The sequence below is a fragment of the Pipistrellus kuhlii genome, unplaced genomic scaffold (genome assembly GCF_014108245.1).
Source record: "Pipistrellus kuhlii isolate mPipKuh1 unplaced genomic scaffold, mPipKuh1.p scaffold_m20_p_2, whole genome shotgun sequence".
Classification (NCBI taxonomy): Eukaryota; Metazoa; Chordata; class Mammalia; order Chiroptera; family Vespertilionidae; genus Pipistrellus; species Pipistrellus kuhlii.
The window spans coordinates 2,512,966-2,528,173 of record NW_023425515.1 but is presented as its reverse complement, the minus strand read 5'-3'; the positions used below and the strand labels follow the sequence as shown (position 1 = coordinate 2,528,173).

General features: G+C 42.3%; 1 protein-coding gene across 3 annotated transcripts in view; it reads left to right on the top strand.

Moving 5' to 3' along the window:
• DSCAM (DS cell adhesion molecule) overlaps positions 1-15,208 on the top strand; it is a 394,883-nt gene that overhangs the window by 226,421 nt on the left and 153,254 nt on the right. For all 3 annotated transcript variants that reach the window (XR_006742300.1, XM_036446831.2, XM_036446832.2), the window contains exons 4-6: positions 4,531-4,677; positions 9,662-9,940; positions 13,710-13,985. Coding sequence is in view for 2 of the 3 variants with exons in the window: in XM_036446831.2 (XP_036302724.1) it covers positions 4,531-4,677; positions 9,662-9,940; positions 13,710-13,985 (702 nt within the window). In the remaining variant the exon portion in view is untranslated. The remainder of the gene's footprint in view (positions 1-4,530; positions 4,678-9,661; positions 9,941-13,709; positions 13,986-15,208) is intronic.

The window sequence follows — 15,208 nt, the reverse complement described above, 5'->3', positions numbered from 1 at the left end:
CAAAATACCAGTAACGTTTTTTAAAGAAAATAGAACAAAAAATCATCAGGAAAGATTCTGAATAGCCAAAGGAATCCTGAGAAAAAAGAATGAAGCTGGGAATATTACTCTCCCAGAATTCAACTTAACTATAGAGCAGTGATCATCACAACAGAATGGTATTGTCACACAGACACACAGACCAATGGAACAGAAATACACCCACATGTATAAGGGCAAATAATTTTTATCCAAAGAGACAAAAATATGCAATGGAGAAAAGAAAGTCTCTCAATAAATGGTGCTGGGAAAATTGGAAAGCCACATGCAAACGAATGAAACTAGACTACTGTTTGTCCCCATGTACAAAAATTAGTTCCAAATGGATTGAAGACCTAAATATAAGATCTGAAACAACTTATTACATAGAAGAAAGCAGGAACTAAACTTATGGACTTTGGTCTCAGAGAAGATTTGATGAATTTGACCCCAAAGGCAAGGGGAGTAAAGGCAACATAAATGAAAGAAACTATATTAAACTTAAGAGCTTCTTTCACACAGCAATAACAAAAACAACAATAAAACAAACAAAAACAACAAACAACAACAACAAACTGCCAACAAAACAAAAAGGTAACCAAACTAATGGGAGTAGGTATTTGCAAACAACAGCTCTGATAAGGAGTTCATATCCAAAATATATAAACAATTCACACAACTCAACATGTGGTAATATTCTTATTCAAAGAATGGGATAATGCTTATGGAGGAGGCCCCTGAGTATCTGTGGATCCCTACTGCAGAAAGGATTTAACACGTGTACGCAGCCCTTCTCCTTACAGTCCCTCATGGTAGAAAGCTCTGTCTGAGCCACATTCTCCACCACTCAGTGCCACAACCGCCAGAATGCAGCTGTAGACTTCCTACAGCCCCAGGGTTCCCACAACATTCCTAACTGTGTAAATGCCCCATTTCCATTGGTAGCTTTATGTCTCTAGACTGGCTGAACTGGAGGGTTTATTTTAGTGGCTGTAACATACAAGCTCATGTCAACTAACGCTGAAGAACCACTTCAGCACTTACAACCCATTTACTCTTTTTTTTTTCAGTCTTCTGTCACATAATTTTATTTATTTATTTTTAAATTTACTTTGTTGTTTAAAGTATTACATACAGTAGGACATATCTCTTCCCCACCCCACCCCCATTTACTCTTAGTTAGCCAAAGTTCTAACAGCATTGGCAGGTCTGGTGTCTACCTCTCAGTGGAAAAATATCCCTGGGTGAGGATTAACAAAATGAGAAAAAGTGGTCTATTACAGAGCAGAGTGAGTGATTAAATGTGCCTAGAGAATAGAGCCCTCTGGGGGAACAGAGGGGGGACTCAATGGGTGCCTGCCCCTCTGTGTCCCCGGCCCTCCCAGCACTCCTGAGTCACTGGGCACAGTGCTTCCACCTATACCTGCCAGGCTGACGGCTTGTCAGTTCTCATCACAATCCTCCATATCAGAAAGGAGGCATAAATTGCATGCCTAATATTTGCATCCTCTTTGCTGTCTGTCACTCTGTACTGTAAAGGAACTAGTTGTTAAAGCATTATGTAAGTATGAAAAATATATTGAAAGAGAAAAAAACGTTTCAATTATACACAACACATGCTGGTAAGAAATGCTTGATGTGTGATGACATATCACAAGTGGTAAAAGGTATTTTTAGTTACCTCTGTTCAGGAGGTAAAGCAAAAATATCTCCAAAGATGCAGCATTAGCTTTTCCAGCTATTCCGTTAGTTGTATTTATAGCATGTTTTAAAATAAGCTACTACATGGAATTGTTTTAAAAGTGAATTTATGATTTAAAAATACTTGATACATTGTTTAATTTGTATTCTTTGAAAAAGGCTTATGCCAGATCAGTATTTGTCTTTACCATTTTTTTTCTTTTCCACTGATCTTTTGAACTGCTCTTATCTTACACTAGAGGCCTGGTGCATGAATTCATGCACAGGTGGGGTCTGGCCAGCCCACCCTGATTGGGGCCAATTGGGGGCAGAATGGTCAGGGGGAGGGGCCATGGGCAATTGGTGGCCTGGCCCCGCCCCCTGGTCAAACTCCCATCAAACTCCCAGTCAAGGGGACAATTTGCATATTACCCTTTCGTTATATAGGATAAGAAAGCATAAGCCCTTTTTATTTTATTTGAGCAACTGATCTATGAATAAAGTGTAGAACTTACAAAAAATAACCAAGAACTGTAGGAATTGTGTTCACAATGTAAATATTTGAGACCTAAAATCAATGAAATCAAAATCCCTGGTAAATTCTGATTAAAATAAACAAAAGGATGTTTCAAATGAACCTAAGGAAAACAAAACAATAAAAATGAATTCGGGAAATGTTAGTCTTTTCCCAAACAGACAAAAAAAAAAAAAAAATCATTCTCTGAGATAAAATTGCATCAGATGCAGAAATACTCGATAGAAGAACCCAACAATGGCAGAAAGCGTACCAAGTCACCCACCATGTTGGTGCAACAACTCACTTTGGGGTTTATTCTTTTGCCTTTGTCTGGTTTATCATCAAATTATAATTGAGCAGTCAATATTAGTTACATTATCAAAAGAAAAAAAATCATCATCATCCTTCTTAAAGCAACACTGACATTTATCTCTTAACGTTAGCCATTTCTGTCCAGCTAGCCTTGTACAGGCGGGAATTGCTACCAAACCGAATGTGTTTGTTGGTCTGCACACATGAAAGCCCGATCAGCCCTGAACAGGCGTTTGCAGCCATAAAAGTAAAGGTTAGGTTTTAAAGAAATGGCTCCACGCCCAGAGTCACAGGTGGCCTCACAGACCCGGCTCACTGAGGAGGGGCCATCTCGGGGAAAGGTCATTAGTCACGTGGCTAGGGGAGTCAGGCGTGGTTAGGGTCTCTATCGATGCTAGGGTGGAGGGTGTTAGTCATTGCATCTGGTCCCGATGTCAGCCAGGGGTCATTCTGTCTGGTGTCATATGGATTTGATTGGTGGTATCGGTTCGCTTTCCTGGGTCCGGAGCTCAAACACAATCCTAGCCTGGATGTTATCTGTCTCTGTGGATGCTGGCCCCAGGCTTTGGTCCTAAGCTTATGGGATGCAGGCCACTGATGGTCCTGGGGGCTTAATGATCCAGGGAGTGCATGTGCCAGGGGTGGGGGACAGGTTAGTCAGGGACTCCCAAGCTGGAAGAGGCCAGTTTGAATCAAAGGAAAGAAGGAGAAAGGGTCAGAGGAAAGATGAGATTCCATGTAGTTACAAAATCAGGGGTCACATGGAGACACCGTGTCCCATGAAATGAAGGAGGAATGTCTGCGTGTGGCTTTTTCTCCATGAGGTAAAACAGTTATTGCCAATCATTTCAGTAATGATTAAGAAATAGTATGAAACCTATATAATTTTATTAACCAATGTTACCCCAATAAATTCAACAAAATTCTTTAAAAAGAAATAGCAAAGCTCTGGTCGGTGTGGCTCAGTGGATAGAGTGTTGGCCTGAGGTCTGAAGGGTCCCAGGTTCGATTCCAGTCACGGACATGTAACTTGGTTGTGGGCACATCCCCAGTAGGGGGCGAACAGGAGGCAGCTGATCCATGTTTCTCATCAATGTTTCTAACTCTTTATCCCTCTCCCTTTCTTCCTGTAAAAAATCAATTATATATATATATATATATATATATATATATATATATATATATATATATTTACACACACACACACACACACACACACACACATATATATATATATATATATTTTTTTTTTTTTTTTTAAAGAAATAGCAAAGTGCTTTACAACACAGACGATAAGAGGAACTGATTATTGTCTTATAGCATAAGGTTATCATTATGTGGAAATCAGATAGTCAGATAGTTCCTGGGAAGTTTGTAGATATATATTTTAAAATATATTTTTATTGATTTCAGAGAGGAAGGGAGAGGGAGAGAGAGAAACATCAATGATGAGAGAGAATCATTGATTGACTCTGCTTCCTGCACAAGCCCATAATTTGAGCACGTGCCCTGATCAGGAATCAAACCCTGACCTCCTGGTTCATTGGTGGACTCTCAACTTCTGAGCCACACCAATTGGACTGTAGAATATTTTATTGCTTTATTTTTGTATGTGAAATACTTCAAACAGAGGCAAAAGTTTATACTTATATGAGGTAAAAATTTATAAAAGCAAGTTAATACTCCCTTCATCTGTCACATGAGAAGAGAAAAATGATGATGAAAGGAAATCTGCTACATTTGTCACATACCAATTTTACGCCGACCCTGTTGCTACAGTATAAATACATTGCCTAGACGTAAAAAAATAATTTATGACATTAAATTTTCTAAGTAGATACTCATAGTGTAACATTCTAAGAACTGCTAATGTAAGCTATTGAACATTTAAAATGGCTTGGACCCTGAAATTAACATGCGCACCTGTGATCAGCCTGTGCTTGAGGTTTCTTCAAGGGAAAACAATCATTCATTCACTGACTGTGTTTGCAACTCTCTTTCAGGATCTAGATTTCTCATCACATCCACGGGAGCCTTGTATATTAAAGATGTACAGAACGAAGACGGATTATATAACTACCGCTGCATCACGCGCCACAGGTACACGGGGGAGACCCGGCAGAGCAACAGCGCCCGGCTGTTCGTATCAGGTAAAGGCTCAGCGCCCCCTGTTTCTGCTCCCCCTTTGCTGGTGTCCCAAGATGGCGCCACCCACCTGGTGAAATTCATGACTAAAATCAAGCCTTCAGGCTTTTCCAAAAAAATATGTTATCAACTTAAGGTCTGTTTCCTTAAATAAAAAAAATAATAAAAAAAATCAACACCAATGCAATGCAGTATCAATAGAGATATTCCAGCGAAGTCATTTCAAATTTTGGCGAAATCCCAAATTCTGTTGGCGCATTATATGAGTTCTCGTTGGAAGACAGCACCTCCTTGCCATACACATTTGTTTGGCCTGTCACTGACCATGCCATCCTCACCATAATGCCTCCCACCCCAGCAAGAGGAGGGAGAAGAGCAGGGTCATGTGGAACACACCTCTTGGTCCACGTGTAATGCTACCGTGTTGGGGAAATGAGCCATGTCTAAAGGTAAAGGGATGTTCACGCCCTCCCGTGCCACTCCAGGATTATTCTCGGGTGAAGGAAATCTGAGAGCCAGTTTGTTCCCTCTCCAATGGGGTTTGCCCTTTGAGAAAATATCAGTCTTTTGCATAATCTTCACATTTGGCTCGCCATTGGCCCATCTGTTGAACAAATAAGTGTGCAGTGATGCATTAGCACTTCCTGGAGCAAGCCAGATGTGTGAAATCCCATCTCAGAATTAGAAAATCAAATGCAAAATATCTGACCTTGGCCCTATAGAATCTAAAATTGGTCCCCGCAGTGAATATAATAATTGTGTTTGAAGTGATGCTTTATGAGGGAGAAGTGATGGAAAGTTGCTCAATGTTGGGGCAGGGGGTGGTAATGAAAACCATCATCTCCTGGACACCTGCTGATGGTCCCTGGTGATGCTCTATTTGGATTTCCCTTCCCCATGCCCCCAGAATAACCGGAGCCCACCTGGCGTTTGAGGTACAGCACCAAAGGGTGGCAGAATTAAGTGATTTCTCCTCTGCACTTGAAAGAATTTTTCTTTTTCATGTCAATTGTTACTTTCTCCTGTGTTATAGTTATTAGGTCTTGGTGCCTCTGTTAAGAAAATTGTTAATGTTAAAAAGAAAAAAAAAATGAAACCATAGTGAGGGTATGACTCTTCTAAAATTCTAGGCTTTGAAAGAAAAATAAATGAATTTCATTTTAAATCAGATTTATTTTTAAAATATACACATGGGGCATACATGCTCAAGGTGGGGACATATTAACAGCCATATTTTTAATGATCCCAAACTTCTACTGAAATTAAAACAGAATAAATCCAAGGATAAAGCAAAAGCACATGGATGGCATCAACAAAACCAGGTGACAGAAATGCCCAGAAAACTGGTAAGTTAAATCTCAATAAAACTATTTTACAAAAAAGGAAGGTGCGTTTTTGTTATATTTTAAGTCACATTTTAAGCATGCTCTTGGGTGGGTGTGGGCAAACTACTGACAGTATCAGGACCCCGGGGCCGGGGGCAGCAGCAGCATCACAGAAGCACTAGATGGTGAGAAGGCCTGTTGGAATCCTAAAAAATAAAGATGTAATTTGCAAATGTTGTTATGTCGTGAAGCATAATGACCTACCACAAAACACTGGGTCATGGATCAGCAGGAGGATGGGTCAGTGAGCTATAAGAGTGGGCAGAGCAGCAAGCTATGAGGGAGAGTGGAGGTGGAGGGAGCTATAGGAGGACGGGGCAGTGGGCAGAGAGCTACTGGAGGGTGGCAGCGAGCTACTGGCAAGCTACTGGTATACAGATTCGTACGCAGGGCTACTAGTTACTATATATTAATAGAACTGCAAAATAACCAGCACATGCTCATCTCCAAAAGCAGAGGACAGTCTTTTCCATGGAAACCTGGGGAACCTGGGAAAGAGCAATTCCACGGGTCGATAGTCCTGCATGAACTGTGAGTTGAACGTGATTGGGAAAGGCCATAACTGGCAATGATCACACAGCTCAGTGGTGGTCTAGGTCCGCAGATACTGGAGATGTTCAGAAAATACTTCTTCTGAAGAACAGATACTCACCCCAAGGGAAACTGCTGGAATTAGAAATCAAATCAGCCAGGGAGAATGCTAACATAACAGAGAGACGAGGCTAGGGTAGCATGGAGGCCCTAGAAATTCCATCTTCTATAATGTTATGGCAGAAAAATAGAGCATGACAAGGTGGAGTACTGCCTCAAGAAGCAAGTAGCATAGTGATGAAGGAAGCACATGACTGAAGGTGGGACCCTCCCAGAGCAGGCACAGCTCTGAGAAAGGGGCTACATGGTGAGTTCTTCAGTGGAGACACCAAAGGGAAAAGCTGGGAGAGCTTTCTACCAGTATCTCCCTCCCCTTCCAGAAGATTCTTCTCATTAACGAAGAGCCCTGTCTCGCTTTCACATGGAACAAAGGAAAAAAAAATGATTCAACCTCCCACAAATGTATTACAAGAAGAAAGATGAAAATGAATCAAATCATGTTTTGACAATTAGAAGTAAAAATTACATACAAATCATGTGAAAACTATAACTTATTATTTGAGGATAATTTAATACTTTGAAAGAGGAGCATAAGTCAGAATAAAGGGTTCATAAAAAATGGCTAAACAACATGAATCTGTGAAACAAAAAAAAGTGGCATAATTTAAGAAGAGATGAAAATTAAATTAGAAGGAATACATCAGAGGATAGACATAGCAGAACGCATAATGGGGGAAATAAAGGAAAATATGAATATAGGGTACATAATAGGTACTATGAAGGATTTATGAATTCACTAGTATGATATTCCCATTGTGGTTACGTAAGGAAAGCCTTTTTGTAAGAAAGAATACTTCATAAAATGTTTGAAGATTAAGTGATGAAGATTAAATACAGCTCTGTTGTTTGGTTGTACTACTTCTATATCTGACCGCATATCGCCTGTGGCAAGCATGCTTAAAATGTGACTTAAAATATAACAAAAATGCATCTTCCTTTTTTGTAAAATAGTTTTATTGAGATTTAACTTACCAGTTTTAAACTTTGCTCATTTTAAGAATACAATTCAATGATTTTAGTAAAATGTATAGAGTTGTGCAATTATCACTATAATTTAATTTTAAAACATTGCCATCATCAAAAAAGGTCCCTGCTGTCTCTTTTCAGTCAATTCCATTTCCCATCTCCAGCTCCAGGCACACACTGTCTCCTGACTGTCTTCACAGGTCTGCATTTTTTGCATATTTTCGATAAATTGAATCATGCAATATGTGGCTATGTACCAGGCATCTTTAACATAATATTTTGAGATTCATTCTATCTAATAAAAGAGTAATGTGCAAATTGACTGTCACTCCAAGACACAAGATGTGGACAAAGATGGCTGCTCCCATGTGGACACAAGATGGCTGCCACAAAATGGCCTGCAGGGGAGGGCAGTTGTGAGCAGTTGGGGGAGACCAGGCTAGCAAGGAATAGCAGTTGGGAGGGACCCAGGCCTGCAGGGTAGGGCAGTTGTGGGTGATCAAGCTAGTAGGAAGGGCAGTTGGGGGTGACTGTGCCAGCAATAGAGGGAAGTTGGGGGAAATCAGACCAGCAGGGGAGGATAGTTGGAGGGCGGAGGACCAGGCCTGCAGGGGAAGGCAGTTGTGGGCAATCAGGCCAGCCGTGAGGTCAGTTAGGGGTGACCAAGCCGGCAGAGGAGGGCAGTTGGGAGAGACAAGGTCAGCAGAGGAGGGTAGTTGTGGGTGACCAAACCTGCAGAGGAGGAAAGATAGGGACAACTGGACTGACAGGAGAGGGCAGCTGGGGCAATTGGGCTGGCCAAGGAGCAGTTAGACACCAGTCAGGCTGGTAGTGGAGTGGTTAATGGGTGATCAGGCTGGCAAGGCAGAAGCAGGGAAAATCAAGCAGAGGCGGACAAGCAGTTGGGAGCTAGCAGTCTTGGATTGTGAGAGGGATGTCTGACCACCCATTTAAGCTTGATCCCACCAGGACCGGGCATTCCTCAAGGGGTCCCAGATTGAAGAGGGTTCAGGCTGGGCTGAGGAACACCCCCACCCCCACCCCCCCATGCATGTATTTCATGCACCGGGCCTCTAGTCCATATTATAACATGTATCGGTATTATATTTTTATTGCTGATTAGTATTCCCTTTTGTGTATATATACAGTTTGTTTATTCACTAAAGGATGGACTATTAGATCATTTTCATATTTTAGCTGTTATGAATAAGCATGCTATGAACATCTGTGTACAAGTCTTTGAGTGAACATAGGTTTTTACTTGCCTAGGGTAGATACTTAGGAAGGGAACTTTAGGGTCTTATGGAAAATTGGATTTTAACATTTTAAGAAACTGCCAAACTATTTTTCCAAAGTGGCTGCCCCATTTTACATTCCCATCCGCAATGTCGGAGGGCTCCACTTCCTTTAACACATCCCCACCCCATCATTCCATTTCTTCCCTTCTTTACACGTACACAGGCTAAGCTATCTTGATGTTTGTGTACAAATACATTTCCTGCTGCCTCACACACACTGGCCCAACTAGAATGTCAGCTCCATGAGGGTATCCTGGCTGTCTTTGTCACCTTGCCTGTGTCTTTAATGCTGGTTCCCGATGTGGAGTTCAAATAATATTTGTGAAATAAATAAACAAAATAACTCCAGATTCAATAGTTATGTGTAAAACTCCTTTTGTGTTGTAAAGTTTACTTATGTTTAACAACTATGTTACCGTCACTCCCTTGAGAGGGAAAGTCCAACATCCTCTGGTTATAAGAAGACCCAATTCTTGGTTTATGGGGGCCACTCCTGTTGTAGCATGCTGATTCCGAAGTTCTTAGTGTTTAGTACCTTTTCTATTTCAAACTTTCACAAACTCTTAGCAGAAGGAATTTATATAACTGGTATGATGTCTAGAATTTCAACTCTGCAGGAGGTTCTCTGATGCAAATGATCCCCTCAGCTCCTCCTCCACGATGTCTAAGCGTGTTTCTTCCTTCTGCAGACCCGGCGAACTCAGCCCCGTCCATACTGGATGGGTTTGATCACCGCAAAGCCATGTCGGGGCAGCCTGTGGAGCTGCCTTGCAAAGCGCTTGGCCACCCTGAGCCAGATTACCGCTGGCTGAAAGACAACATGCCCCTGGAACTTTCTGGAAGGTTCCAGAAGACCGTGACGGGGCTACTCATTGAGAATACTCGTCCCTCAGACTCAGGCAGCTATGTGTGTGAAGTATCCAACAGATATGGAACTGCTAAGGTGATAGGCCGCCTGTACGTGAAACGTAAGTTGGACGGTAACTTGTGATGGTGACGTTGGCTGATAGGGCTCTTGTGACCAGCTGACCCCCGGGCTTTCTCTGTAGCATCCTGTGGATCTTCATAGGGGTCCTGGCGGAGACCATTATTGGCCCCATTTTGTGGATGAGGATATTGATGTTCAAAGTGTTCAAGGGTTATACACACAGATGGAGAGTTTGGAGCTTAGGACTGAATTCAGGTCTGTCTGATTCCCACTCCCCAAATTCCAGGATTTCCTTCAGGCCTCAGGTTACATTTCCAAGATAACATTGCCCAGCTGTTGAGTGAAGATCGGCTAGTCTCAGTGAAAGTCAGTGAGACCGTGGCAGGATTGGACGGTCACACAGTCAGATCAAAGTGCGTGTCCTCGGCCTGTTTCAGATGCTTTTTTGAATTTCTAAGTGGAGCTATAATCAGCAGAAATACCAGGCTGTAAGCTATTCAAATAGTGGACTTGGACACAATATTATAGATCATTTACTCCAAGGATGTGGCTATATTTAACCTCCAGTTGGTAGATCCACACCTGCTAAATCTTCTTCCTCTCCCCTGTACAAACCCATTCCTTTCCCATTGCAAGTGATGTTACTAATAAGTACAAATAGTGGACTTATAGATCATTTAGTCCAAGGATGTGGCCATATTTAACCTCCAATTGGTTGATGGGTACTGTGTTGAGGACCATGTGGAGAGCGGTGCTGAAGGCAGGCTTAGAGGAAAGGGGGTGTGGTCACAGGGGGAGCACTCCAATCTAGGTAAACACCTTCAGTTTCGCTCCTGTGGAAACCAAGTCAAAACGAGATACCCAAGATGCCATGAAGCTGCAGGACTTCAGTCAACACAGTGGCCAGTGTGTAGTATTACATACGTCTAACTCAGTGAACTAACTGAACAAACTGAATCACCAGAGGCTGACACTGAAAGGGAGGCATTTTCTCGCCTTGGCTTTTCCCCAGCCCCATGCCTAGTTATGGAAGTGCCTCTTCGGTGTGACCCTGCGTGTGACACCCAATCCTAGCCAAGACAATACATTTAAAGTAAATACCCCTGTGACTGTCTGGAACCGGCAGCCCAGGGTGAGTCCTGCAAATATCACTCAAACTTGCTTAGGCTGGGAGTAGAAAGAAATGGGAGGTAATGCCTGCAGTTATATTTCTGTTGCTGAAGAAACTTGTGCATAAAATGATGAAGCATTGGACATCTACTAAGAATTATTCCCACTGGCTCAAAGTCTCCTCTGTGTTCAAACATGTTTTATGGCTTTCTGTTTTCAGTTGAGTAAAACTTATGTGTTTAGGAGATTATGTAAAGCAACTCAAGTGAACCTGCCATATTTCCCATAGTTTTTCTTCAAAAAATCCACATCTACTAAGTCTTCTTCTCCCCTTTTCAAACCCATTTTCAAACACCATGCTGTTGCAAACACCTTTCCTCTTCTAAGTCATGTTGCTCCCTCCATGGACATTGAAGATGGGTTTCAAATACTTGAATGTCTAAGACTTCCCATAATTCTAAGTTCAATGCCATGTCTTTTCCCAAAGATACTCCCTCTCCCACACATACACATCTTCTGTTCAACTCCAGGTATTGTATTACTCTCTCTGTAAAGGCATTTGTCACTGGGTACATTTTAAAAATTATAAAGTCTTCATTCGGAGTGTTGTTTTCATCACTGTACTCTTTGGCCACATTTGGACAGGTTCTCAAAAGCTTCTCGAGTGTCCCCATCCTACCTTCTGACTGCTCCTTTGTTTTTCTCTCCTCTTAACAAAAAGCATGGCCTATAGAGCTATTCCTATCATTCCTTTTTTCTCTTGCTTCCAAATCAGAGCCCCCCTCTTCCCTTCCTTTGCTGTTCCCCCTTATCCTCATGGCTTCCAGTTCCTCCCCTCTGGAAATAGCCCTGAGTGTAAAGGGTCAGCCTCTGCCTCCTTTTTGAGGGTCAGTGGAGCATTTCTCCCAATTTCAGAGCAGATGTTCAGCTGGCACTTCCAAAGATCACTCTCCCAAACCAAACTTGCCACCATGTCTACCTTGTAAATGGGTCCCCTTGTTATGCCAGATGTCTCCCTTCTTAAGTCACCTTCCAGTGTGAATTTTAAGTCCTTTGATCCTCTTTAAGGCTTTTATGTCTCTGGCCAAGTCCTGCCAAGTCCTAGAGACTGTCTCTCAGCATTCCCCAGCTGTGTTCTCCACCTTCTCCGCCTCTGCCCTATCTCAGATCCAGTCCTTGCTATGCCTCAGCTGCGCATTTGTGATGCCTCTTTTCTGACCAGCTTTCCACTCTCATTTGTCCATCACAATAGAATGAATCATTTCTCCTAAAACATGTGTCTGACTGTAGCACTTACTTGCCTAACATTCTAGGAAGCTTTCTTTAGTTCCCTCTGGTTTAATTCCCAAATCTGGAGGCTCTTTGCAATCTTGTCCCCTATGCCCTTGTCATTTTTCTCCCATGATTCCCCTTCAGAGACCTTGGGTTGCATTCAAACTGCCCAGAGGCCCTTCCTGAGACCCCTCTGTGCTTCCTGCTCTAATTCAGTCTCCGCAATGCCCTCTGCCTCAGCTCTATCCACGCTTGATATCTGAGGACCTTCTAGGGATCCTCTGCCACATATTACATGTCCCTAATACACTATTTGGTTACTATATTCATTCTTGTATTTGTCTAATCCACCTAGAAGCCTAAACTTCTTGGAACCAAAGACTTCACAGTGTGGAGAAAATAGAGCAGTGGGAATAACTGGGGTAAAAAACTAATTTTTTGCCATTTACTTGTTGAGTGGATTTGGTAAGTTAGCTTTTTTTTTTTTTTTTTTTTTTTTTTTTTTTTTTTTTTTTTTTTTTTTTTTTTTTTTTTTTGAATAGCCATTTTCTCTTCTCCAAAGTGGTGATTAAACAAACAAACAAACAAACAAAAACTTGTAGAATAGTGGGAAGACTGACTTAAATATCACACAAAAGATGTTTGCTACCTTTATGGCACATGTGGGTTGTAATGCAAGTGTTATTCATCTTTGCCTCGCCTGTAATTTAATCTCATCCTTGGCATACAGATGTTCAACGAACGCTTGCTCACTTGAATGGGGTTTGTTGAATAAAAGCATAGGGCACCAAGATTGAGATTCCCAGCCCTGTCCAAGCCAGTTAACCTCATTTTAAACAGACAAACAAACAAAAACCGGTTTCATGGTCACAAATGCGAATGTCAGCCCGTGTCCTTATAGCTGGCATTGGTCCTGGGTAGGCCACATAAGGGATGTGAGTATGTATATGTGTGACAATGGCCCAGAGCAGACCCAGCCAGGCCTCCTTGAGACAAGGCCAATAGGATTTAAATATTCAAATATTTCTGTCCTTCCCGGTAACCAACACATCACCTTTCTGCTTGTCAGTGGGTTAATGCTCATACATACTCAGTGAAAAAGCAGTTTGACCAACATTAGTCTATTGGCTACCTAGAGAGAGAAGTAAAAAAATAATAATAATAATAATATTAATAATAAAGAAGAACAGCACAGTGGGTGTTGCAAACACCATGCTGTACCCTGACACAAAGGGCAGCGGGGGAAAGGGACATAGTATGTAATACTTTAACAACATGGAATTTTTTAAAAATCAAAAATAAAAAGGAATGGAGCGAGTGTGCTTGCAATGACATACCTGCCTTGTCACGAGTCCCTCATGCAGTTGAACTGCCGTGAACACGTGTGATGTTTTCACCTTCTTTTCCCTCTCTGACCCGTTCTCCAGAGCCCCTGAAGGCCACCATCAGCCCCCGGAAGGTGAAGAGCAGCGTGGGGAGCCAGGTGGCCCTGTCCTGCAGCGTGACCGCCAGTGAGGACCAGGAGCTCTCCTGGTACCGCAACGGCGAAATCCTCAACCCTGGGAAAAATGTGAGGATCACAGGGATGAACCACGAAAACCTTATCATGGATCACATGGTCAAAAGTGACGGGGGCGCGTACCAGTGCTTTGTGCGCGAGGACAAGCTGTCCGCTCAAGACTTTGTGCAGGTGGTCCTCGAAGGTCAGTGGGCCTCGGTGCGGGTTCGGCTGCAAAGAGCCCAGCCCCAGAGCATTCCCATGGAAGGCCCCGGGTGGCCCAGTGCTGCTAGCTCCCAGTCTAACCTCTCTTCACCTCTCTGACCTTTCTTCCTCTCTGTTCCTTTCTGTCTGTCTGACCCGCTGATAACTCTGCCTGATTTTTCAAGATAAATCAGACAAATAAAAAGACAGGTTCTGAGGAAGTAAACATAATGCATAGTAGAGGGAACATAAGGAACATAATTTAATATGAAGTCAATGAACATGAACGCTGCCCACTCTCCTTTTTAAAGTTGTCCCTGAAGCTGAAACCGGTTTGGCTCAGTGAACTGAAAGGTCCCAGGTTCCATTCTGGTCAAGGGCATGTGCCTTGGTTGCAGGCACATCCCCAGTAGCGGGTGTACAAGAGGCAGCTGATCGATGACTCTCTCTCATTGATGTTTCTAATTCTCTGTCCCTCTCTCTTCCTCTCTGTAAAAAATAAATAAATAAATAAATAAATAAATAAATAAGCAAACAAACAAATAAATAAATATATATATATTTAAAAAAAAATAATAATAATTTTAAAAATAAATAAATAAAGTTGTCCCTGAAGCTTTGAAACTAACAGATTGGTTGACACTTCAGCATAAGGGAGAGGGAGCCTTTATCTGCCAACGGCCATTTGGATATTTAGAACAACATACAGAATTATCAGCTTGTAAATTAGTCTGCTACATTTGGTCAAACATTTAATTGAACTCACCCCTAATACCTTGGCAGGGCCAGACCAAATGATTTTATGGGCCTTATATAGCCCGAGGGCCAGACCTTCCCCACCCCAGTTAGGCCAGGGTTTCCTAGGAACACTCTTTTTGGAAGACTGTAGGATTTTAGCCACATCTCTGGCCTCTACCCACCAGATGCTTGTAGCACCTTTCTTCAAACTGACAGGCAAAGATGCCTGCAGAGGCTGCCAGGTGTCCCCCGGGGTGCAACCAAGCCCCCTGTTGAGAAGCACAACGATAGAGGCTAGAAGCAGGGCACTATTTCAGTGTTGAGCTTGATGGAGAGCAAAATGGCGTTGGGTTCGTAGGGCTGTCCCCGGCTGGGTCCAACTATCCAAAGATTTGGGTGAATTGAATTTCTGAGGAATTTCCTTGTGGCGTGATAACAGGTTTTTGGTATGTTTTATTGTTGTTGTTGCTTTATTTAACTGCCTGC